The following is a 26,711-nucleotide window of genomic DNA, read 5'->3' as shown; positions in this document are numbered from 1 at the left end:
TTCTGGTCCTATCTACAGGACCAAGTCCAGAAAGTTGTATTAAGAGAGTGCTTTTTTTTGCCCCCTGGTGGTTACACTAAGGGATGCTGCAGGACACTATTTTATCTCAAATGGTATTTAATATTGATATGAAGCTGCTGGGAACATTCATGAGGGCAAAATGGCATCAGTACGCTGAAACTCAGCTCTCTTTCTCTGTAACATCTGAATTTGAGTAATACTTAAAGCAGAATATGCCTTTGCATTTAATAGCACAAGGATAGTTCCAGACAAATACAAATTCCCACTGTTCTCTACCAGATTTGTGTCTTTGTTTCATGTAAGGCAGTGTTCCACCCCACATCTGTTTATTTACTTATAAAAAATGCCTATAAAGAAAATAGCAAAGTGGTTCACAACCGTACATAAAGCCATACAATAAAAACCATATAAAAAGTTTACATCAGAAATTGGATAGCTGTTGTGGACATATATATTTCTTGTTTGCTTGCACAAGCCTGGTGGAATAGAAAAAGGTTTTACCAGGCATTTAAAACATGCAGTTAAAACATGCAAGGATATTTTAATGTTACTCATGTATGGATTTTGTATAGAGTAAACCTCAACATTCACATTTGGGTCCACATCTTTGGATTATTTCAGAGCCCCATGAGGGAAGAAAACCAGGAACTGACTTCAGAATCCAAAGTGCTCCAGAATGAAGATGACGCTCTTTTTCCTCCCCTCAAGTCTGAAGACAGTGGTATAGGCCTTAGCACTTCATCCCCAGAGTTCGCTCAGCACTTGAGAATACCTAGGGTAACTCCTGAGAAAGATGATGTCTGGAAAAAGGGTGGAAGCATGCAGAAGACCTTGCAGTGCATCCAGGAGCTGGTGGCAAAATTTGCCAGTAAATATGTATTTGTCGTTCATCTACAAGATCCCAGTAATGGCAGTGTTCTTTCAGTGCATTCAAGACAAGAGGAGAAAAAAGGAAACCATTATCAAGCTGCTGGAAATACTTCCAAGAAAAGGAGCTCATGGGATTCCAAGCAAATAACGGTGCCTCAGTTTAAGCAGATGCTAACAGACTTATTCACTGTCCGAGGGTCATCTTTTAAACAGAAAGATCTGGATCCTCCATCTCCTTCAGAAGAGCTTGGTGGTGAAAGGGGGAAAAAGGAAGAAGAATGGGACATTGACCAAGTTATGCTTGACCTGGGAGATATGAGAGAAGACTGTAGAGAGGCCTTTGCAGCTATGTGCTACCTCTTATTGGATTGTACTACATTTCCTGTTTATCTTTCTGAGGAGGAAACTGAGGAGCTCTATTTGTCTCTCTTTCAAGTGCCTGGTAAGAGGAACATTATAATTTGCAGAAGAGTACAGTGGTACCTCAGGATGCGAACGGGATCCGTCCCAGAGCCCCGTTCGCACCCTGAAGCGAATGCAACCCGCGACTGCGTGTCTTGCGATTCGCCACTTCCGTGCATACGCGTGATGTCGTTTTGACCGTCTGCGCATGCGTGAGTGGCGAAACCCGGAAGTAATGTGTTCCGTTACTTCCGGGTCGCCACGGAGCACAACCCAAAAGCGCTCAACCTGAAGTGTATTCAACCCGAGGTATGACTGTACATAATAAGGCAGTGTTCTGTATTCAGTAATCTTCCATTAGAATTGTGCAAAAATAGTAATGTGATAGGGCTATACATTTGTAAGTGTAGGGCAAGGACCAGTTAAGGCCTAGGACAAGTGGCTTTCAGAGTGCTGGCAAAGAGCAAATAAAGCCCTGAGTGAAGAAAGGATAGCCAGGTATGTGTTGAGCGGATTGAAGGTTAAAGGATCAATTAGGCACAATCTCAGATTTGCCAGGATTCTGTTAAAGTGGTGTTTTCTGAAAGAGCTTGTGCTCTTTGACTGCATTCCAATGCATATTTACCTAGGAGTAAGTCCCACTGAGCATAGTTGGACTTGTTGCTAGGTAAATGTGCATTCATACCTTGGTTGCTTTCTTCTGCTTGGCATATTGAGGTCTGGATGAGATCCCTGTCTAATTTGCATTTCCCATGCACAATTGGCCAATGACTTTCAGACGAAAAACAGGTTGATCCTTCCATTGTCTAGCAATGTAATGTACTTACCTAGTAATGTTCTTTAGGTTGTGAGCACTGCCAGGGCTCTTAAGAACGAAATCAGAGGTATCAGTATGTTTGGAGAAAGTACAAAAATATATTTTAAAAAATCTTTAATAGGATAAAAAGCAAACCCAAAGCAGCCCAAAGTGGACTAAACATGTTGAATAACTAAATAATGTTGACTGTTGGTTAGAAAGGAAAGTGGTGGTTGTGGGGGAAAGGAATGGCTGGGCTGGCTAGAACCCTGAGCAGGATCACATCTGTATTAGAGAAGGGCAGAGCATCTGTTTTGCAAACAGAAGGCCCCATGATCAATCCCCAGCATTTCTGGGCAGTTCTGGGAATGTCCCCTAGAGAGCTGCTGTCAGACAGTGTAGACAACACTGATCTAAATGCAGCTTTCTATGTTCCTATGCACTCAAAGGTGAAGGATGCATTGTAACATTTTGTGGCACTTGCATATGTTAAATGATAAATGTTTGTCAAGGGGACAAACTGTTCCGAACAACGATTGTACTAAAACTGGAGCTAAAACTATTTGTCTGCTCTCCTCAGGTGGCTGTGAATCCAGTTTTCCCCTGTGGCTCAAATCCCTGATGACAATATGTTGCTGTGTCAATGACTGCCACATTCAGAATGTGTCCATCTCTGTGCTGCTAGAAGTAATTAACCAATCCCAATCATTGGCACTGGTTATTGAAGACCGAGTAAAGCGGTATAAAGTTCCTGGGCAGAACCCCTTCTTTGGAAGGCTTCAGATGGTCACAGTTCCTCCTATTGCACATGGGATTCTCAAACTTATTTCGGAAAAAACTGATTTCTACCAGGTAATGTACTAAAATGCCCACCAAGCTGCATTATAAACTTTTCATCGTGCGTCGGGCATTGTTGTTTCCATGGAAATGGAATGCTTGTAATGTGCAGGTGGTTTAATGTTGTTTACTTGTTTCTAGCTGGCACTTGCGCCTCTTAAACAAAATGGCAACTGCGACTCTGGAAAAGCAGCCGTACTGGTGTTATGGGGTGGGGAAGGGAAGGGAAGCGAAGGGAAAAGACATCAACTTGCAGAAATAGCACGGGAGGATATTCACTAGAGATACAAAAAGGATGAAGGTAGCTCAGCATTCCATTCTCCAGTGCTGATGGCCAAACCATTGCAACTGGCCAAGAAAGTAAATAGACACATCCTGCGGAAGTACAAATCATTGCCCATTTCCTTGCCGTGTTAACTTTGAAAAGCACTTACAAATAATCCTTAGTAACAATTCTGTATCAAACTTTGCTTCACAGTCGCATAGAACTAATAAAATACAAAACACAAATTATATTAATGTACACACATATCCTGTGGAGGCTTTGCTTTAGCAGAAAATGATTCTGCTTGTGCAAGTTGGGGCACCCAAATTCTGTAATTCTTCCTTGCCTACTGCAGTGGGGCAGGGAGTTTATGTGCGATGAGAGTGCGCTGACTTGCTTTCCACCACAACAAAGTGAATTTTGGAAAGAAAGAAATTGTAACATTTTAAATAAATTATTATATCTTAACTGCCCTTTAAAACAAATGTGCTTCCCAGTGGTATTCATCACCTAGATTATTCTGCTGTATAGGGATGTGGGGTGGCGCTGTGTATGTTAAGGGTATTAAACCTAGTTACTGTGAAATCCGTTTTTGTCCTATAAAATGGCTTAGTTTGACTCGAGGTGTACTGTTTTCTGTGTCCACATTCTCTTTCGATTGCCTTAATAAACATGGTGCTGTATGATGGTGTGTGGTATAGAAAACCATGAACTATTTTCAGTAATACAGATTCCTTTAAACCTGCCTGAAATTGTGGTTTTATTTTTTTAATTTCACTACAGAGAGTTGCTCAAGTGCTTTGGAATCAGTTAAACAAAGAGACGAGAGAGCATCACAACACTTGTGTAGAGCTGTTCTACCGTCTTCATTGCCTAGCTCCATCTGCTAATATCTGTGAAGACATCATCTGCCATGCATTGCTTGATCATGATAAAGTAAGAGTTATTAAATGTTGTATAGCCTAACACAGCACCCTAGTTTTGTGGGGCGGGGGGGGGGGTGGCACATCACAATCACTCCTAGAACAGACTTTGGGGGAGCATGTGTATAGGAGGGAGAAAGTTCCTTTGCCCGAATAGAAATCCTTGCTTGATAGGGTTCACTGGTTAGCTACCACCCTATGTTTTTGGAATATCAGTGAAATATATTTGATGTTAAACTGGAGTTGTTTTGAAATCTGCGCTTAACATTCCTTTCTGCTAAGACCTTTAAAGGGCTCCATTAGACCCCAGATTGATACTGTTTAAAAATAAATAAAAAGGTGTGCAAAGTTTAAGGAAGATCAGTTGTGTGTGGTAGAACATATGCCTTGCATGTTGAAGGTCACAGACTCAATCCATGGCATGTCCAGTCTGAAAATCAAAATGTGTCTTGAATAATGGAGCATTGACAAACCAATTGGAAACTCCTGAAGAGTTGCTTCCAACCAGAGTAGGCAGTCCTAAACAGAATCAGCCATTGGCTTCATGCAGTTTCAGATAGTTCTTTAGCTGCTGCCCTGTTAGATGTGGCTCTTCTGTCCAGTAGACAGATGGTAAAAATCTTCTTTCTTAACACTGCGTAGGCTACCTGTAGCCCTAGGTTGGCAAGCACTTTGGGTAGCTCATTAGGGCAAGGACTGAGAAGCCTTTCCTCAAACCAGTTTATATTTTATCCCTTCTTCTGGGTTTTGAGGAGTAGATGTAATTAACTGGATAATGAAGAGCAGATTTAATTAACCAGCCTACTTGCTAACAATACACTGATTTTCTTCATTTTCGGAAGCACAAGTAACCACATGTTCACTATAATCGTTCCATCAAGGCTTCATATTTCTCAAACTAAAAGGAAATAGAGCTAAGCTTTTAGAAGAATATAATGATTCATTTCATTCTGACATTTTCAAAGAGATCTCAAACATTTTTTCTTGTATTGAGGGGCAAGTGCACATTCATCAGCGTATTCTTGTCTTTCCATAATTATCACTAATTTATGTAGGCTGCAAGGCTGCAATTTTAAATCTATGTAGTTGAATATCTCAAACTAGCTCATAAACATTCTTTTTGTTCTGATTTTGCTTTGGGTTCTTTCCTCCTAAGGGGACAAGGCTGGAGGCACTCTTCCGGTTCTCTGTCATGTGGCATTTGACCAGAGAAATCCAAGGCAGCAGAGTCACTTCCCACAATCGCTCTTTTGATAGGTATTGCTATTACTTTTATGTCTATTTTGATGGTGTAGGTTTAAATTAAATTTACTTTTGGTCCTTGAACTGAAAAGACTACAGTTTCATATGTACCCAAAATATACCTAAGCCAAAAATATTGTTGTTTTTTTCTGATGGGCATCTTTAACATTGTGCTTAGCACTGTACAGAAACCTCCCACATTTGCATACTTAAGTTTGCTTTCAACCCATTATTGCAGGCCAGCCATAGCTTCTTCCCTATCTGATGTGAACATCCATACGTGTGAGTGTGTGTGTGTACACGCACATACACACACAAACAACATTCACCTATTTCTCCAATTCAAAGATTCTTATGTTCCCAACACCACCATAAAGGTTTCATTTTCTACTGCTGGTCCTTAACAAACAAATTGAAGAAGGCAGAGAATGTTACTATTGCTGGAAAAGCTATTTTTAAAATGTGTGTGTCCCTTTTTGTAAACTAGTCTTCCAACTCAACATTTTAACGTAATTCTAGCCTTGTCACCTTGAACAAATATTACTGTAATTTCTCCATCCAGGTCTCTGTTCGTTGTGTTGGACAGTCTTAATAATTCGGATGGAGCTATTGGTGCTGCCGCACAGGGTTGGTTGATACGAGCGCTGTCACTTAATGATGTTGCACGAATTCTGGAACCCATCCTTCTGCTTCTGCTTCATCCCAGGACACAGCGTACCTCTATTCACTGTGTCAAGCAGAAAAATTCAGGAGGTAAGATTTCACTTACGAAGATTCCTTCTCCTTCAGGTGAAAGGTCCACCTAGTCCAGCATTTGGTCTCCCAACAGATGCCCCTGGAGAGCCTTCAAACCATACATGAAAACACATCTCCCTCCCCCCCCACATGGCAATGCTATATTTAATGCTGGAGGTTTCTTTAGCCATTAAGGCTAGCAGGAAGTGATAAGACTTGGCCTTCCATGAATGCTTCCAATTTCCATTTCAATGTGGTAGCTATCACTACATTTTTTTGGACATAAATTCCATAAATTACATGTGGGCAGTATATTTCTTTTGTATTTCCTGAAACCACTCCTAGTCCTTTTCATGGGCTGACCCAGCCTATAGTAGTATGGGAGCAGGAGGGGGAAAAAATATTTGTTAGGCATGTCACCTTTTTGTCTAAACAGAAACCCCAAGCATAGAAAATGTTGGCCTCCACAGGGTTGAAGTCTAAATTTGCCTTCTGTGTAGTACACCTGGACTTAAAAGCTGTGCCTTAGCTTTTACCTGTAACAGGTGCCATGTGTGTGTGTTCCTCCCTTCATATCAGCACACAGAACTCAGTATCTAAGGGTGAATCTCAGACATTTAATTCTATTTTTTTTAACTAATAAAAATTGTTTGGCATTTCAAAAGAAGAAATAAACAATGTTAGTCAATAACATAGTAGACAAGCATATGAAGGTCATAAATAAACAAGATAATGCAGAATCCAAGGCATTGATAAAAAGGGTTGAGGTTAAATTTTTAGTTACCTGGATGCAAGCAGTGTTCCTCTCAGAAGGAGAGCACGAAGGAATAGCCCAGCAATGACAATATCTATATCCAAATTTCCTGTGAAGACTTAAGGTTTATTATACATTAATATAATTAATTGTTATCTGACCCAATTACTAGAGAGAAATAAACTATTTTAAAAGAGAGACTATAAATCCACAAGGATAGTCTGGCTACATTAAATGCAACAAATCCCAGCATTTAAATCCCAGCATTAGTAGGTCTGATCATAGTCTAAACAATATTATAACTTTTGGACATAGCAAAATGCTTGGTGTGTGTCTGAGCATACTAAGAGTTGTCATTTAGAGAATTTATTTCAGCTTTGCTGTCTTTATGAAAACAATATTTCCTGGCTAATTGGGTACAATTAGTAATTTGTAGCTTTTATGATAGGTGTTATCCAGCTTAGTTATTGTTCTAGGGAACAATTTAAAGGTTTGTTGTTTTAAGATAGGGAAGGACAAACCAGAGGATCAGTATGTGAGCGTGGCTTGTCTCTCATGACTTGATGTGCATATGAGCATCACAAAGATACAAAGGATGCCATCATTTCCAATGTAAGAAGTCCAGTTTGTTAAAGATCATAATCTACAAATACTAGCCAATACGTGTTAATTTTTATTTGCTGTATTTATAAATGGCTGCCCAAGAACATTGGACTCTGGGTGGCTTGCAAATAAAATGATAAAATATCATTATAAAATAGGTTTGGAGTATCAACAGTTTCAGGCCAAAAGAAGAATAAAATCAGACACCTAAAACTATACAGTAGGTATACATTGCTTCAGAACATAGGTCCCTTAACAACAGTCTATTGTGAACACATGGCACAGTTGCAAAGGAAGAGGGTCACCCGTTGTCTTCAGATACCGGGACGAGAAAGCGGCTGCTGTCTGAAGGCTGCACCTTCACTACTGAATGAGTGGTCACTTTTTTAGAAAGGCAATTTTGCTTTCTTTCAGAAGACATGCGTTTCTGGTACAAAAAGAAAAAAGTCCCTTTCCAGAAGTCCTTGGGGCGTTCTGAAAGCAGCTCTGAAGAAAGTTTGCCACTGAGCCAGTTTACAACTGTGGACAGGGAAGCCATTTGGGCTGAAGTTGAAAAAGACCCAGAAAAATGCCTGCTTAAAAATGAACTGGCTGTAAGTGACCATTATCGGTGTGCAGAAGCTTCACGATACGTGGACGAGGAGGATAATAGTGAACACACAGAGTCTGCTGATACCAGCACTGGACCTACGGATAGTGATAATACATCATCCTTTTCTCCTTCTCTGGACCAGCAGGATATGAGCAATGACGAGAACTACAGTGGCTCGACAGACGACAAAGAAAGCATGAAGCTCGTTGGTTCTTCTAATGTTTATCCTCCCGAAAGTTCCAAATCCAGCACCATGCTCAACCTGGTACGCGCAGATTCTGAGAAAACTCAAGCATCGGAGTCTCTCTCAAGCGATGATGAGGTGGATTTGGAGCTTCAAGCCCTTACCACCGCTAGGTTGCTAAAACAGCAGAAGGAAAAACAGGAAATGGCCGAGGCTCTGTTTAAGCACATTCTTTTGTACCTGCAGCCGTATGATTCCAAAAGGGTCCTATATGCTTTTTCTGTACTTGAGGCAGTACTCAAAACAAACCCTAGGGAGTTTATTGAATCTGTAGCCAGCACTAGCATGGATACTAGCTCCACAGCTCATCTGAATCTCATCTACAATCTTCTAGCCCGCCACCAGGAAGCTCTGGTGGGACAGAGCTTCTACGGAAAGCTTCAGACTCAGTCACCAACTGTGTGTCCCCATTCACTGTTAATAGAGTTGCTGACATACCTGTGTCTGAGTTTCCTGCGCTCTTACTACCCTTGTTACTTAAAAGTGACTCACAAAGATGTGCTTGGCAATAGGGATGTCCAGGTCAAAAGTGTCGAAGTCTTGATAAGAATGATGACGCAGCTGGCTACAATGGCCAAATCATCAGAGAGCAGGAACACAGAATTTATACGCAACTTGCTTGGCAGATGCAAAGTTCAAGAATTTGTCCTCCTTTCTCTATCCGCTTCTATGTATGTAAGTCAGAAGTGCTATGGACATACAATGGCCAGTAAGACTAATGGGTTAAGTGAAGAGTGCATCCTCGAGGAAAGCCTAATCAACTTTGGTCCTGATCAGATTTGGAGCGAGCACCCGTTGCAGATTGAGCTGCTTAAACTTCTGCAAGTGTTGATAGTCTTGGAGCATCACCTTGGACAGACTCAGGAGGAGGTGGAAAATCAACCAGGCCTATCTAAGGAATGGCAAAAGTCACTTAACTTCCAGGAGGCCATTAGTGCAATGCAGTATGTGCATCCACACCCTATAACCTCGCAGGGATTATTTGTGTCTGCCGTAGTCCGAGGCTTGCAGCCTGAGTATGGTTATGGCATGCATCCAGCTTGGGTGGGTTTGGTTGCATATTCCTTGCCATTCTTTGGGAGATCTTTAGGTTGGACAGTGGCACCGTTTATTGTACAGATATGCAAGAACCTAGACGAACTTGTCAAACAGTATGAATATGAAACTCTGAAAGTGTCACCAAAGTCATCTGTAAGGTAAGAGAATGTTGTTCATAAAATCTGGCTTTTTCATGTTTAGCTAATTTAGCTGTTGGTCAGTGGCTCATTTTCTATTTGTAAGTTTCCTTAAATTATTTGTTTGGTTTCTTGGGGAGCAGAAGGATGTAGGAACATAAGAAACTACATTTATATCAGGTCCGACTCTTGACTTTCTAGCCCAGTATTATCTTCTACTCTGGCTCGCAGCAGCTCTTAGGTCTCTGGAAAGAGGTGTTTCCCAGCCTCAGCTATCTGACCCTTTTAATTGGAGGTGTCTGGGGTTGAAATGGGCAGCTGATCTTCTGCATGCAACACATGTAGTGCCACTGAGCTATGCAGGCAAGACTTGTTTCAGCTTCTCAGTTCCACCAGTAGGGGAAATGTCCCACTCAATTCTTGTGGTGTCTCAATCAGAACAGGCTTTTCCCTGCCACATTTTCACCATCTTGCAAGGTTTGTCTGGTATTCCCCCCGCCCAAAAACCACTGTTGTTGTCCCCTCCCATCCAGGACAGATAATCTACACACAGCTCTCTCTTTGCTTTTATGAGTTAGCCAGTGAGCAAACTCTCCCTAGATAGCAAAGCATCAGCAGATAACTGGCTGGGTGGATTAAAAGCATAGCGTGCAAAGGAAAGGTTCTAGCTTAATGGAAGTGAATGCGGGCTATCCCCTAATTTCTTTACAAGACTGAAACAACCAACTGAATTGTTAACTTTCTCCCCAAAGCATGAATTCTAAAAGGGAAAACATCACACCAGATTATCCTCTTACCCTTTTGGAAGGACTAACCACTATTGGCCATTTTTGTCTTTTGGATCATCCAAATCAAACCAAAAAGGTAATGATGTTGTTGTTTTTCTTGCTTTCTTTTGCTGTCTAATATATACTTTTGACAGGTGATGTTTCCAGTTATTAAAGAATATCCATTCAAACTATGTTGAACTTTAAGGGTGTTACTGGATTGAAACCATGACAGCCTCATATTAGGAAAAGATGGAATAGTGAAATCTTTTGTCAGGTCAAGATAAGCCACAGTTAGAAATTTCGTTATGTGACTGTGAAAATGTTCTTCTGTATCAATTTCATGTTTTCAAAGATAACTACTTTGAGTTTGTGATTTAAAATGCAGCCGGGGGAACAGCAGGTATTTTAGTTTAAAGTATGTTTATATAGTCTATGCCCCAATATACTATGAGATGTGAAATATGGCCAGACATTTTTTAAAAAAATTGAAATCCCATATAGGATTTTCTTTAAAATATCAAGTGAATGTGCACTCGATTTATTAGAGGTGATATTGAAAATCTTTCCTGCCAACACATCTCATTTTCCACTTTATTTTTAAATTGGACTGCAAAGCCAAGATGGCTATCCATTATCAAGGTAGTAATACTGCTGAAACAAATTCTGATTTGGACCCCTTTTTTTTTTTGCAAATTATAGGAAGTGGTGGTGTGTAGTGCAATTGTTTGTACCCATATATGTGCATAAACAAGGCTAAGCCAAAAAATTGGAATGAATTTTACAATGTGGTAAAACAGGGTCTGATTTATAATGTCATTATTGCAAAGAACACCCTTGCTTATTTTTTATATATTATATTGTTTAGGATTTTGAATGTGTTGTTTCTTTGCTGCATATCTATAGTGTGGGTGATCTCCAGTGTTGGTCATATTTGGATTTAACGGGTTATTTATTTATTTTTGTATTCCCAGTCACCGTGGAATGTTGACCCTATAAACCTAAGAAATGCCAGGAATGCCATTTTGGAAGAGTTTCCTCGTATCATTAACACCATGTCTCTCCTTTGGGGTGTCATAAAAAAGGAAGATTCTCAAAAAAGACCAGCTGACTTCCTTGGATCAAAAGGCTCTTCTTCGGTTTACTTTAAGGCAACCAAAGTAAGCTTTATTAAGCCTGGGCGATCTGTGGGCAGGTGCACCACAGCTGGGAAAACCTTGTCCACATTTTTCTGATAGGAAGTTGCTTAGGTTAATAGGCATTTTTGGAAGTGATTGGCAATGCTTCTGCAACAAGCCATAGAGATAAAGTTCAGGTGCCTACACCATTGAATATCTGCAGATGTAGTCAACCACTTTAAATACATCTCTATTTGTCAGAGAGTCACACCAAATACAGAGGAGGCTTTTATCCTTAATCTGCATTGCTGGTGTCAACCCAGGATGTGGCACTGTGTAGGATGTGTCATCATAGGGGCTCTTCCTTGTAGGGCCCTGCTGCCCCAATGACAGCGCAAGCTATTGACAGGCAGCCACCAGCAATGCCTGGTGTAAGGCCCCCAAATGAGGTGGGGGGAGGGTGGACTAGCCATGGATTCACTGGACAGTAACTAGAGACAAGCCTAATATAAGCCTCAAACTAGTACCTCCCCCCCCCCCACACACATCCCATCCGCTCTAGCCAATGTGAATGCCAGAGTTTCAGATTTGTACATAAGAAAAGGTTTGCTGGATCACACCAAAAGCCCATCAAGTTCAGCATTTTGTTCTTGCAGTCACCAGCCAAGTGCCTATGGAAAGCCAGTAAGCAGCACCTAAATGCAACAGTACTCTTACTTGTGCTTCCCAGCAACTGGTAGTCACTGATAGCCTTTTTGATAGCGATAGCTCTCCCACTGTGCTTATCCCCACCGCTCCCTTGCTGGGAGTTAGGATTCCTCCCTGAGTAAACAAGCCTTCAGGAAATCGCCTTGGTATAAAGCACATTGTGCATGCACGCAACACAGTTATGGACTGTGTTTTCTCAACAGCAACTGTAATGTTCATTTTCAGAAGCAACTTCCAGGTGCCACATGGGAAAACTGCTGCATGATAAATTCTTGCTTATAATGATAAATACATGCACAATGGGAATTTAGACTCTCCCCCCTCCCCCAGTATGAGAACAAAAAGTGTGATTTAAAAATAGTGAGCTGCTTATGACATTTTATCAAGGCACCTGTCTGTAGGAAAACAAATTCCATCCAAACCCATTCTAGAAGAAGTGTTTGTTTTCTTTTTTATAGACGTTGAAGAATAAAATCCTTGACTTCTTGAATCCCCTCACTGGGCAGCTTGGGGTGCAACTTATAGCTGCAGTAGCAGCAGTGTGGAGCAGCAAAAAATCTCACAGGCATCAAAACAAAACAAAGGTAAAGAAGAAGAAGAAATCACAAATGTGGTGTGATAAATAGTTCATTCCCCTGCCCAATGATAAGGGAAAACTTCAAAACATCTAGAGGGCACCAGGTTGGCAAAGACTACTTCAAAGCATTTGCCGGACCCCCCCCCCCCCCACACACACACAGTATGCCTGGTTTCCTGTTTTTCCTGTGTCTGAACACCACAGTTTCAGCTTCTGTGCATGCTTGTAGAATAGAACCAGATATTTCTGAAAAGGCATGTTACAAATCAATATACAAGGGGTGGTCCTTTATGTATGTTTTTGTTTCAGATTCCTCCCGCCGCGAGTGCATCTCAGCTTATACTTGTTGATCTAGTTTGTGCCCTAAATACCCTGAAGACAGACACTATATTGCAGCTTGTAAAAGAAGTTGTAAAGAAACCATCCCAAATCAAAGGTGAAGAGGTAGGTGTCGTTTTTACTCTGTCTATAATTTCTGTTACTCACAAGTTAGGAAGTTTCAATTGCTCATCAGCCTACTATATCAAGGTTAAAAAATGGATTATTCGTGGTTGTTGTCCCCACACTCCATGGAAAGAAAAGGCTGTAGTTCTGAGAGATATCTTAACCTGATAAATTCCTTAAGTTGATTAGTTCTTTAATGAAGAAGTTAGTGAGAGGATAAAATGAGCTGAAAGGTGGGAATAGACCAGGAGCTCTTGGTTTTTGCCTCATCACTCTTTAAAGGATTGTGAGCAGCATACAGAATTGATTAGCATTCAGATTTGGCCAGTCACATAGTAACTTGAGGGTTATCCAAGACAGTAAACAAAAGGGTATATATCTGGGATAGCATGGCTAATTTGGGATCTCTATTCAAACCCAAGTATCTTTCAAGAAACTGCAGGTGTCCCTGGTTTTTGTAAACAACTTGTAGGAAATTTGAAATTACAGTTTTATTGCTACAAAACCACTACTTAAACAAGTTTACTTAGAAGCAAGTCATCACTGAAATAATTTGTAGATTATTTTGCCTGTAATATGTTTCAGTTTGCGTTATTGTGTTTTCTTTGGAATTGGGTAATAGGGTTTTTTCTTTATTTCCAGAAATCTTCTCTAGTGGATATCCCAGTGCTCCAGTTCTGCTATGCTTTCATACAAAGGTAAATGAGCTTCTAGGCTGTTATACATTTCTACTTCTTTTTGAATCCAGTAACTACAAATATTAGGTGGGATGCGGGTGGCGCTGTGGTCTAAACCACAGAAGGTCTGTGGTTCAAATCTCCATGACGGGGTGAGCTCCTGTTGCTTGGTCCCATCTCCTGCCAACCTAGCAGTTTGAAAGCACGTCAAAGTGCAAGTAGATAAATAGGTACCGCTCAGGCGGGAAGGTAAACGGTGTTTCCGTGCGCTGCTCTGGTTTGCCAGAAGCAGCTTAGTCATGCTGGCCACATGACCCAGAAGCTGTACACCGGCTCCCTCGGCCAGTAAAGCGAAATGAGCGCCGCAACCCCAGAGTCATCCACAACTGGACCTAATGGTCAGGGGTCCCTTTACCTTTAACTACAAACATTAATGCATTTGCTTTCTATTATTTCCTCTTTTTTTTAATTGCACAGCATGCTTACAGTGATTTTTTTTGGTCCTGATGCTGAGAACTATAGAACTACTTTGTTCAAATAGCATGAGCTGCAAAAGAGTTAATACAAACAGCTCCCAAGTGCCCTATTGCTGCAGTAAGATATTGTGAGGTATAGTAGCAACTTAATTCATTTTACCAGAGGTAGCAAATGCGTTGCAAAAACAGTAAGAATGATTAACTATCTAATTAACAAGCTAGTCAAAGTGTGCACCTCTACAAGATTTGCTGTGGTTTTCAGTTGAAGGCTCCTGGTCCAAAGTCATCCAAAAATCCAAAATAGAATGAGAAGGGAGCGCCAAACCTGCAAGCTGTAGCATTTAGGAGAGAGGCTCTTTGGTGAGAGGAGGAAAAACACCATGTAGGTTGAAGGATTGTGAAAAGGACACAAGATCAGGATAGAAAGATAAGGAGTAACATGTATTTGTTTTCATTGTAAAGACTGCTTTCATTTCAGATTATTTCCAACACTGAGGTCATTGGTTCTTTCTGTCATGTTTCACCTCTGAAGAATGTACTACTCATTTAAATGAATACTTAATTTATGACGACAGTCTCCAGATTTTGGATTGTCTATTCTTTTCATCTTCATTGTAACCTGAGCTCCTTCAGCTTCATTATCATAACTGGGTCATAAATATTGTTGAGACCAAGAAGAGGAATCTTGACACCATTTGGTACCTAGCTGAGAGAGAGGTTGTAAATCTTTCCCCTCCCTTTGTCACCCTAATTGCCCAAACTAACGGTGTCTACCTCTAAACAGGGAAAATACGCTCTTTAAAAGAAAAATAGTAATTCTGTAGTGTCCCATATGGTGGGATTTATTAAAACATTTGGAACATTTCAAAACTTAGGCCATCCAGCCCTCTCTCTTAATAAAGTAAAATAAAAGATTAATTTCTCCTGAGGTACAAAGTCCCCAGTTTTGACAGCAAGGCAGTGTCAACCTTCCAACAATAAAACTGTAAAAGAATGACCCGCTGTGCTCAAGAATTTAAGGAACTATAAAAACTCCTTAAACTAATAGAACATAAAAGAAGGGAGATTGACTCACTAGAAATTAATAGGACAATGATCAGCATCCTGTTCCCAAAACAATGTTTTTACAAATATGAAGGGATAAACCTCAGGCTACTAGCAAACAGATGCAGGAAAAAATCCACTCAAAACAAAAATACATTGCCTCACCCAGAAGGATGGCAATGTAACATTCTCCTCTAAAGAAGTAATCTCAGAATTTGTTGAATTGTACTCAAATATATACATCTCACAGAACCTGCCCAAACAGGGAATTTAAAATTTCCTGGCAGGATTGCCCGTGGCAACCTTATTAACAGCAGAGGAACAAGAATACATGGACAGCTTTATTACCCCAGAGGAAATAGAGACTGTCTTCAAAGACCTAAAACAACACAAAGCCGCTTGCCCAGATGGCTTTACAGCAGAATTCAACAAGAAATTCAAAGAAACCCTGATGCCCCACATGACTAGCCTGTTTAACGACATCATAAAGGGGTCCTGAAACCTGGTGCTCCTCCTTCAAAATAGTTTCTATCTCAAAGCTGTTCAAAGACATCCACAAAGTACAATCATACCGCCCATGTGATACTGACACAAAAACGTCCCCTAACAATAATGTATCAAACTGAATCTAACTGACGAAGGACTCAACGTTTTGAAAACTGAATGTACATTTGTTACTCATAAAAAAAATATTTTAATAAAAACACAAAAAAGAATGCTTGGCCCGCATCTTTTTGCTCCCAGGCCTTGTGGATCACTATTGCTTCCTGAAACCAAACTTTGCTTCACGCCCTTATTGGGTCTGCTCCCTCTGCACAGAGCTCAGAAAATGAGTCCAAAAAGGTCATAATTTCAGTCCAATCTTGGACACCTACATGATTGTATGGAGGATTGTAAGATTTCTGGATAGGGGACTTAGGCAATTCATGTGATAGGTACAGTATTGATGCACAATAAATGCTGGCTAGGAGGATGATGCTTTCCTGACTTTAGTTTGGCATTGCTTTATTTTTCTTTGCACATGTTGGCATATTGCATGAGTGCAACAAACATGTATCACATAGATACAATTTTCAAGCAGCTAGCAATCATTGCGTGTTTGCAACAATCTTATTTACATATTCTGTGTGCAAAACTCATGGTCCTTTTGGTGTGATTCAGTTCTCTTAGGGTCAATAGTGCTCTTAGGGCCAATGAAACAATTTTTAAAAAATTCTTTCCTAAATCATACTTTTATTATTGATGTATCAGATTTTATCCATTCTGAAACTGGGTTTTTAATAGGGTACCCAACATCGTGTATAGCTGAAGGCAGTGTTCCTTTGTCATTGTAAATGTCCCAGAAATGTATTCACTCAGGGATTCTTTTATTCATCACTTCACCATGAAGGCTCTGAAGTAAGTTAGAGCACTTGTGTATTCACTGCTACCTCAATGAATTGCATAAATTGCCTGACAGCAACAATATGTAGGAATGGTTAATCTTCAACATAAAACTGAACTAAATAGCCTCTTCTGTAAGCCCCTATCTGATACTTGCTGTGTGCATGGTTTCAGTATTTTTCAGCACTGGAACTGATGGCTTTGTGTGTGCTTTTTTCCCCCCTCAGACTTCCTGTCATAGCCTTGCAAGAGAACTTCCAGTCGTTGTTAGGAGTGTTGAAGGAATCTGTGCAGCTGAATTTGGCACCACCTGGTTATTTCTTGCTTCTCAGGTACGGCAGCGGCAGTTGTTTTTGCACACTACAATTGTAGCACACTCATAGTGTACACTAGTAGTGTAATGGTACACTAACTTGGGCTTATTCTTCTGCAGCACTCTGAATGATTTTGTGACTAGAACTCCAAACCAGGAAAACAAGAAGGATCAGAAAGACCTGCAGGTACTCCATAGCATGTTTTCAGTTCATACATGTAGATCTTGATTTCTCCCTGCTCCCCCATGTCATGCACTAAACTCGACTACTTAATGAAAGATATATGCTTAATAGTCCCAAACCACCAGCTTGTTGTGAAAAACGGGTTCTAAATTCAATCCATATAAATTGACTGCATCAGCAGGGTCTTCCGTTGAAGCGGGTACTAAGACAAAAGGGGAAAACCTTTGTTTTAGCAGGATCTTGCTACCTGTGAGGTACAAATTAGGGACTTCAAAGCACTAAGTCACGTGATGTCAGCTGACTGGCAGATGGGCAGCCCCATCCACCTGCCAAATTTTACCATTGAGGCAGAACCATCTGGCCCATGGTTTCAAAAAGGTTCTGCTCCCGTGAGGCAGTACTGGGGGCTTTGGGGGATGATAAATCAAAGGTCCATACCTACCAGACTTGCTGTAAATGAGGGCTTTGGTTTTCCATTGGAAGATTCCTGAGCAAAAATAGGGAGAATCAAAAACATAATGAAATAGTAAACACCATGAGAAAAATCTAGCCTCTCTAAGGCCTCTTAGCAAACAGACAAGCTTGCCCAAGGAAATGCAGAAATCACAGACCTGTTCTCCCCCTCCCCGTAACACCAAATCAGCACACCCTCATGGAAGGGGCTGTTGGGAGAGGGAGGGAAACCAGTGTAAGCTAGAAGATTTAAGAAAACATTGAGAGAGTGCCCCCCCCTTTCCAAAGTCTCTCTCTTCTTCGTGCAGTGGCGGAGCGTGGGTTGTCAGCACCCGGGGCAAGGCAAGTAATTTGCACCCCCTAACCCGTGAATTTGCGCCTCGTAACCCCCAGATGTTGCGGCCGGCCCCCCTGCACCCCCCACGCTACGCCACTGTCTTCGTGTTTCCCTAATAGAAACCCCCCTTTCATTTCAGATCTCAAACCACATTCTGGTTCTCTCTGGTACCCCTGAACAATTTCACTTCTCATTAATAATTAAAGGTAAAGGTACCCCTGCCCGTACGGGCCAGTCATATCCGACTCTAGGGTTGTGCGCCCATCTCACTTAAGAGGCCAAGGGCCAGCGCTGTCCGGAGACACTTCCGGGTCACGTGGCCAGCATGACGAAGCTGCTCTGGCAAGCCAGCACCAGCACAACACACGGAAACGCCATTAATAATTCCATTAATTATTAATATTCCATTAATAATTAGTCCTTCGTTAATTTATGACTTATAGCAAGATACTCACCTTCTTTGTTTCTTTTCCTTCACTTTCATCCTTAAATATTTCAGCTTTCCTTATCGCAACTAAGTCATAAATTGTGCCAAAATCTGGATGAAGAACATTGAAACCAACTGGTTTCTAATTAAGATCTTGCCCTACTGCCTTACATTAATTGCACAAAACAAAAGCTTCTGACTCTAAAATGGGAATAAAATGTTGATAAAAGTAAAAAGAATCTTATGATGTAACAAGCATCACCAGGGACATGACAACACCACAACCTTCCAAGTGCCTAGTTCATATCATTTACCCCTCTTCCCCCCCACAGTTTATATCTGGGGTGTTTTCCCTTGAATACTCTTTCCCAGTTTAATTAAACAGAGGCATAGGTAATTCTTAAACTCTGAACAGGAAGCATGGTATTAAAAGGTACCCAAAGATAAAAATGGATGAAAGTAATAAGGTATTTTATTCCTGATTAAACAAAGTCTGTTTTTGTTCCAGCACAAACTCAAAAAGATCACAGAGATAAATTATCTTTTTTAATTAGCATAGGGAGTAACCTATTTTTAATTAGCATAGGGAGTAACCAGAATTTGCTCATCTAGGGGTCCCTTTGGTGCTACTATTAGAGAACTTTCAAACACCCATCTTCAAAGGAAGATATAGGGCCCATTGCTGTGTTTATCTCAAGCTCTGTATGGTAAAGATGATACTTGTATTCAGAGATGCTTAGCCAGCATCTTTCCTGCTCCTCTAGCCTGGGCATAATGATCATCATGGCTTCTTGTAATCAAACAGCAAACAGTTCTTACCAAACATTGGTCCATACCATAAGTGGAGCTCTTCCTTCTGTACTTTACCCTTGAACTCAGAAAACAAGTCTAAAAAGAACATAGCCAACATGTAGTTATAGATCTACAATATGTCCAACAGAACTTTTAGGATGGCTTTTTAATAGAAAAATGAAAATTTCATTATTCTAATGGGCCAATAGGCATATCACAAATGCCTTGCAAACTGCACATCACACATTAGCCACACTGAACCAGTATTTGGTGGGGAGGGGGAATGACTCTGTAGCATGCACTGCCTTCACAGAATTCAAATGGAGTAAAGTGATATTTTGGTTTGCCACTTGTCTCCCTCTTCACAGTAAAACAAATATTACTTCCATAAGACAAAATGCCCTGAGTGATGTCTATATGCACGAATCACTCGTCTCTCTTACTCTGCTTTCCCTTTCAGGAGGTAACCCAGAAAATATTGGAAGCCGTCGGGAATGTTGCTGGTTCTTCGCTAGAACAAACTAGCTGGCTGAGCAGGAATCTGGAGGTGAAAGCTCAGCCTCAGGTTGCTTTAGATGAGCCCATGGCTGAAGATGATTTCTGCGGTAAGAAAAATGGAGACAGTTCTATGGGCTAGCTGTTGTTTTATACAAGCATTTTAGTCCCACAAGTCTGCTTAAGGTGGAGGGAAGAAGTAGGATTGGGCAATTCTAAAACACTGGCCATATAAGGAATGTTTCGGTTTCACACAATGCCCTTCCACCAGCTTCCATTTTGGAGCACAAATTCATTTAGCTAGATAACTGATAATATAGAACTGGAGAGGAGAAACAGCAGAGCTTTTCCATCACATCTGTTGAGACCAGTTGCCTTTAGCTCTTCCCCAGTTGTTCCCTAGAGACATTCATTCAGTCAAGTTACTTGAACTATTTCTGTCCCACATGGTTACTGTAAGATATGTGACTTTGAGAAGTAATGTCTGAGATTCCCTTTCCCCCTCCTCTCTCCTCATTCATTTTTCCATGTGTGTCTCATGCTTTTGGTACTGTGAGCTTGAAGGCAGGGGCTGTCTTATTACTAATCTTTGTAAGCCCCTCTGGAACCCTATTTTTGGCTTAAGGTGGGGCAGAGATGCTTCAAATATGCCTTTTCATTTCTGTCTGCCCCTTGAGTACTGACCACAGCACACAGACTCTTTAGAAGGTAGATAATAGAAAAAAGGAAACAGTAAAAGTCATTAGGTTAGCAAAGCTGGAGAGGTGTGTGTGTGTGACTTTTAAGATAAATTAGTTATAGAATCAGAAGATAAATGGATTGATATTCCCAAGTCAGGCTGAAACACTTTAAGAGGCGAAGTCTCCTCAGAATTGTGCAGGTATTTGATGACACAAATATCCAGCAACTTCCTTCCTTCCATTATAGAACTTCTCTTTTAAATAATTTACTTGATTTATCAGCTACTCTTCAGCCAAAATATGTGACTTGCAAAAATAAAAACATAAAATGGATCGCTAAAAGGCCAATATAATTGAGAAGGTTTTCACTTGGTGCCAAAAAGAAAATGGGGGTGGCACCAGGCAGCTTCCCTTTAAAGGGCATTTTAAACTGCTAAATTCAGGGACTGGCAACACATTGCATTTTGTGTGCATAAATAAAGACCCCCCAGCAGCTGTTTTTTCCATAAGGAAAGGCAGCTTGGGGTCTTTGTAGTTCTAACTACACATTAAATGCTAATGTGTTTAAGGGGGGAGGGGAGCAAAGCCATGAGGTTGAACTTTAGAGCAGAAAAGCCATTGGGGACCCAGGGGTACTCAATCCTTTATTTGCTTTTAATGCCCCACACTGGGTTCTGAATGCTTGTTGCCTTCTGTTTGGTGAAGAACAGGCAGATTTGCTTGTTTTAAAGGCATGTGGCTAGACATTCAGACTAGATAAGTATTGCCCAATGTCTTCAGAACAATTTTCTAACTATCGGTCTCCTCCCATCCCCAAAAAACCCACCTACTACCAGTGGAAAAAAGTTTAAGGGAGAGCATGAAAGAACAATAAAATGTTCCTTCTTCTACAGATACATCAGCAGTACCTTCTTCAATGGTCTCTGCCTCTGCCCCATCAGTGTACAGTGTTCAGGCCCTCTCTATCCTTGCAGAGGTGAGTCCTGATTTCTTTTTACTCTGAGAGGGAAACTGCTCTATAGCCACTATCCTTCCTATATATATGTTCCATAAGTGAAAGCTCTGCATGTTCACTGACCCTCCATTAACAGGCAGAGCTGCTTGAGCATACAGCATTATGCCAGCCATGGAGGAGGGAAAAGGGGATGGATCAGTTGCATTGCTAATGTTTTGGAAATCTCTCTGAAGAAGTGTGCATGCACACGGAAGCTCATACCAATAACAAACTTAGTTGGTCTCTAAGGTGCTACTGGAAGGAATTTTTTTATTTTGTTTTGGAAATGTGACACTTCACAATTTTCAGGATTACTATGAAATCAGAAGAGCTGTTCTTTTTTAAATGGATCTTACTTTCTCCATAGGTTCTTGCTTCTCTGCTGGATATGGTTTACCGGAGTGATGAAAAAGAGAAAGCAGTGCCTTTGATCTCACGTTTGCTGTATTATGTGTTTCCTTACTTACGCAATCACAGGTAAATAAATTTTTCCTTACATCACCTATATGTAACTCATGCAGTATACGCACCATACTTGGGGACCTAACTTGGGCAGATTCCTTGCTTCAAGGTCAAAGCTCTTCCAAGACTGTTGTTCCGTAATATACTTCATAGATCTGCCAAGCATTAAGTGACTGGCGCCTACTTCCAAGATAGCACACATGCTTCCTGAGAGTCAAGAGAATAGTAATTGTGATGCTTTTTTCTGATGGTGGTGAAATGGATGCTTGACTGGCATGGAAGTATGTGGGAATTTGGGAGGGTACAATGAGAATTCAGGTTCAACTATGGAAACAGGTACTCCTCTCCAGTTGACAGTCCTGGCTTACAAGATATGACTTGGTTTAAGGTTGCTCCTTGAATACAAATTTAGCAAAGCAGCAATCTTATTGCCAGAGGTTAGAAATGTCAAAAGAGGAACATAATAATTTATCAGCCATGATAGGGTTCCTCTGCTTGCTGGTGGTACTGACTCCAGATCTGAGCTTGGAAAAGATAACGCATGAATTTTCCTTGCAACTAACATAATTTTTTTGTTCAATCAATAAATATTTAATTGAATATCAACAAGGTTAAAGTAGAGTGTTGCGGTGAAGTCTGTCAGTTTTGGGAGCATGTGAGTGACATACGTATTTGGAAAGTAAGTGATTTGTCTGTTGTGTATGTTTGTTTACAGTGCCTACAATCTTCCTAGCTTTCGTGCTAGTACACAGTTGCTCAGTTCTTTAAGTGGCTATGCTTATACCAAGCGCGCATGGAAGAAAGATGTCTTAGAACTATATATGGATCCAGCTTTCTTCCAGATGGATACTTCATGCATTCAGTAAGGTGTATGACTCGGGCAGTCTTGTTATTGGCTTCTGAATGTACAAATGGATAAACTCCAGTAGATTACAATGAAGTTGTACTTTTAATTTGGAATCTCTCTAAAGTTGCTAATTTTCCAGTGAATTCATTTAGAAAAATGAATATTGGTCTTTAGAAAAAGAGCAGGTTATCGTCACTGTGTTGAGAGAGTATATTTAATTAAAACTTTGGTTATAATACTTCTGCATCTATTCTAATACATTATTTTAAAGATGTGCAAGGCATGGTAAAAACGAAAGTTGTCCCTCAGGACTGTTTCAGTAGCAATATGAAATTTTCTAAAGAGAAGTTAGACTGTCATGTGTAGGAAATTGCGATAAACTGTGCAGCTTGGAGTTGTCAATATCTGCATTCATCATAAACTAAGCACAAGATTTGCACAATTTTACTGCCCAGCACATGGTTGACTTTGAAAGAAATGTCATCTTCCTTTGTGCTTCCTTTGGGCCTAGAGGATTTAAACTTAAATTACACTAAACTTTACTTAATTGTTAAATTTCTTCAGTTGGCGAGCCATTATCGATCATCTTCTGACACATGAGAAAACTATGTTTAAAGATTTGATGAGTAAGTATTTTTTCATAATTATTATCCCATTCCTTTTAATAGAAAGTTCAAATCAAGAAGAAAACAACCAATTAAACTTTTTATCAAGATAGCAGCTGTTTTTATATATAAAAACAACTTGATGTTAATAGCAATTCTGTTCTTGATTACAGCTATGCAGAGCAGTTCTTTAAAACTTTTTCCAAGTTTTGAGCAAAAGGCAATGTTGTTAAAGCGTCAGGCCTTTGCAGTTTTCAGTGGAGAAATTGATCAATATCACCTTTACCTTCCTTTAATACAAGGTGAGTGTTAAAGTTTGCATTGTTCACAGATGTTCAGTAAAAGATGTGAATGGAAAGAAGCATGCATACACATAGGCTCAGTTCATTTAACAACAACAAACCATTGTGTTCCATAAACAATCCACAGACTCATATCCTCCTGCACTTCCTCTTTTAAACCAAATCATATGAAATGGAAAGAACTGCAAATCAGGATAAAACAGGTTTGAAATTCTGATTTGGAGGGCAATCACAAAGCATAGTTTGCCAGTTAAAATGCAACAACAAACTATGATCTGCCATGCAGGGGAGGGCATTGGAGCATGCAAGAAGGGGGACGGGGTGGGAAAATGAGCCTGATGCTTGCTTATGCATAAGCCAAATTATGATTTGATATTACATATGAACGGAGCCAAGTGAAGGTTCCAAGTTGGCAGTGAGGTGCATTGCTCACAAAATGAGGGTCTGTTGAGCTTTGACTTTCTCTAAATCTGAGGGATGCAAATTCATCTTCTGATTTTAGAGACAGAGCTTTATACCCTTCAGAATAGTCTGACTGGAGTGGAAATTGGAGACACTGTGTTGCAGCAGTTCCACCCCTATTTAGATAGGCAGTCTCTGGAGGTGGTTCTGGGGGAATAGTCTTCCACCCCTTAGTAAGGGGTCAAGCATGTTTCTCCCTCGCCCCCCATTCTATTTCATATCTGCACGAAACCACTGAGTGAGGTCTTCTGGAGGTTTGGGATGAGCTATCATCAATAAACCAGTGGCACCCATCTCTTAGACCCATTTTTATCAAATCTGAGTAAAGCAGCGGAAGTACTAAATCAGTGCTTATATTTTCACTAATACACTGGATAAGGACCAATAAACCCAAGCTCAGTCAAGACAAAACAGAGGTAATGTGGATCAGTGATTCTTCTGCTCAAGGGAGAGGTGTTTGTCTTATGTTAGACAGCCTTGCACACCCTGGAGGGACAAGCCTGCAGCTTAAGGATGATCCTTGGTCCATCATTAAAGATAAAGGCACAAGTTGCTTCTGGAGCACAAGGTTCCTTCAACCTGCTTAGACTGGTATACTAGTTGTGACCCTTGCCTTGTGGCAAGACCACCTGGGAGAATTTTACCTTTATGATTTCTATATAACCATGTATCCTAATGCTGATTTCTATATATCCATGTATCCTAATGATGCTTAAATCACTAAGGCTTCAGTAGAGCTAGAAGTGCCTAAATCTCAGGAATGCAAAGTCTACCTTTGCCCTATTTCTCTCTGCCCTGATATTGTGCTTGAAGGCAACAATAAATCTGATGTGTTGGCATTTTTCTATAGGGAACCTTCCCCAGACTGTTTCATGCTCACGAGATAGAGGGTGAGATGGGGGACAGAAAAGAGAAGTCTGCCACAGAATGCAATGTTCTAGCCCAATAACAGATGGGAGGGTTACTCAGGCTTCAACTGTCAAATAGGTTTCTTTTCCTCTTTATAGCTGAAAATTAGGGTAAAGGGCATCATGATGCACAATATGGAAAAGCAGAAGTATTCTTTACATGGGCATAGGAAGGGCTCTTGCCCCACTCATTGGCTTGATTTTGCTGCAATATATGAATATGTAATATCTAATGCTGTTTGTAATCAGGTATATAAACCCAATGCCCAAGGGGCTCCGGGACCCAGGCTCTGGAAAATATTCCACTGGGTCTTTATTGCTCAGCAATAAACTTTGCCTTCTTTTTCGCCACTGCTGCGTCCATCGATTCTTGGACACATTTTGAGTGGGCAACTGGTATTCCTTATATGCTTGCAACATCAGTTATCCCTGGTAACCTCTATGTTGGAGTCAAATCACATTTGTGGGCTTCCTTCTGAAGACTCTTTTGTATTAGTGCCAAATATGGCTGCCAGGTTACTAACTGGGACTGAGCATTATGATCATATTATGCAGTTTGACATTATTTTGCAACTGTAATTGTTATCCTAGTTCATAAGTGTAATAATTTTCCAATGGGTAAGAAGTTTGATCAGTCCCAGGATAATATAACTAAGCCAGCCAGATACATTTTAGTGCTCCTGATTCATTACAGTTCAATACAAAAGTGTCTTAAATCTTTTTGTAAATTTTATTCTAGAGCGACTGACTGACAACCTGCGTGTTGGACAGACTTCTGTAGTAGCTGCCCAGATGTTTCTGTTCTTCAGGGTTCTTTTGCTAAGAATTTCCCCTCAGCACCTAACTTCATTATGGCCGATCATGGTGACAGAGCTGGTAAATGGTCCTTAGAAACAAGATGAGACAATAGCCTTCAAAATATCAGGGGAATCTCCATTCTATAGTCCATACTTGGCCCCCCAGGTCTTGGCATTTGGCTTGCAAGCCCTTTTGTAGGAAGCCATGGCCACCCACCCTACAGCAGACATCATAAAAAGGGACCCCTGACCATCAGGTCCAGTCGTGGACGACTCTGGGGTTGCGGCGCTCATCTCGCTTTATTGGCCGAGGGAGCCGGCGTACAGCTTCCGGGTCATGTGGCCAGCATGACTAAGCCACTTCTAGCGAACCAGGGCAGTGCACGGAAACGTCATTTACCTTCCCGCTGGAGCAGTACCTATTTATCTACTTGCACTGGCGTGCTTTCGAACTTCTAGGTTGGCAGGAGCAGGGACCGAGCAACGGAAGCTCACCCCTTTGCGGGGATTCGAACCGCTGACCTTCTGATTGGCAAGCCCTAGGCTCTGTGGTTTAACCCACAGCACTACCCACGTCCCTGACATCATACCTGGCATCATATCTGGGGCAAATAAGGATGGGGCTTGGCCTAAAGAGGCTTTGCACACCAAAACCCAACACTAAGCAAAATGGACCTTCCCACAGATCATTTCATGCTAGAGCAGATCAATCTACTTCACAGAACTCAATGCTAAGCAATAAAGAAACATCATTTGAGGCCTTGCTTTCTGGGAAGGTGCCTTATTTTAGCAGAATCATAATAGATTCCTGTGTAGGTAGCTCTCTAGACCGCCAGACTTATAGACTCTAGGCCTTGAGGGGAAATGGACTGGCCCAGTTAATCACCAGTTCAGATCAAGAGTAAAGTAAAGAGTTGTTTGTTGAAGAATAAGAGTAACATTGCAGAAAAGAAAATTTATAGTGTAAGGTTTTACAATATCAGCTGATTTTCAATCTGAC

At 40.8% G+C, this 26,711-nt stretch overlaps 1 protein-coding gene across 3 annotated transcripts in view; it reads left to right on the top strand.

The window, feature by feature from the left end:
- The window catches only part of DOP1B (DOP1 leucine zipper like protein B), a 61,766-nt gene that overhangs the window by 24,620 nt on the left and 10,435 nt on the right, over window positions 1–26,711 (top strand). For 2 of the 3 annotated variants that reach the window (XM_083735075.1, XM_083735076.1), the window contains exons 14-33: window positions 643–1,333; window positions 2,670–2,941; window positions 3,975–4,127; window positions 5,271–5,371; window positions 5,919–6,109; window positions 7,863–9,480; window positions 10,212–10,323; window positions 11,201–11,386; window positions 12,511–12,636; window positions 12,939–13,073; window positions 13,716–13,771; window positions 16,881–16,985; window positions 17,087–17,153; window positions 19,620–19,764; window positions 21,228–21,310; window positions 21,696–21,805; window positions 22,506–22,652; window positions 23,202–23,263; window positions 23,416–23,544; window positions 25,654–25,790. In XM_083735075.1, coding sequence (XP_083591201.1) covers window positions 643–1,333; window positions 2,670–2,941; window positions 3,975–4,127; window positions 5,271–5,371; window positions 5,919–6,109; window positions 7,863–9,480; window positions 10,212–10,323; window positions 11,201–11,386; window positions 12,511–12,636; window positions 12,939–13,073; window positions 13,716–13,771; window positions 16,881–16,985; window positions 17,087–17,153; window positions 19,620–19,764; window positions 21,228–21,310; window positions 21,696–21,805; window positions 22,506–22,652; window positions 23,202–23,263; window positions 23,416–23,544; window positions 25,654–25,790 — 4,626 coding nt within the window. Of the gene's footprint in view, window positions 1–642; window positions 1,334–2,669; window positions 2,942–3,974; window positions 4,128–5,270; window positions 5,372–5,918; window positions 6,110–7,862; window positions 9,481–10,211; window positions 10,324–11,200; window positions 11,387–12,510; window positions 12,637–12,938; window positions 13,074–13,715; window positions 13,772–16,880; window positions 16,986–17,086; window positions 17,154–19,619; window positions 19,765–21,227; window positions 21,311–21,695; window positions 21,806–22,505; window positions 22,658–23,201; window positions 23,264–23,415; window positions 23,545–25,653; window positions 25,791–26,711 lie in introns of all 3 variants that reach the window. The other variant, XR_014563364.1, reaches the window with a different exon arrangement.

Source organism: Podarcis gaigeae, assembly GCF_964106915.1.
Source record: "Podarcis gaigeae genome assembly, chromosome: 4".
NCBI classification, from domain to species: Eukaryota; Metazoa; Chordata; class Lepidosauria; order Squamata; family Lacertidae; genus Podarcis; species Podarcis gaigeae.
This window is presented reverse-complemented; position numbering and strand designations above follow the sequence as displayed.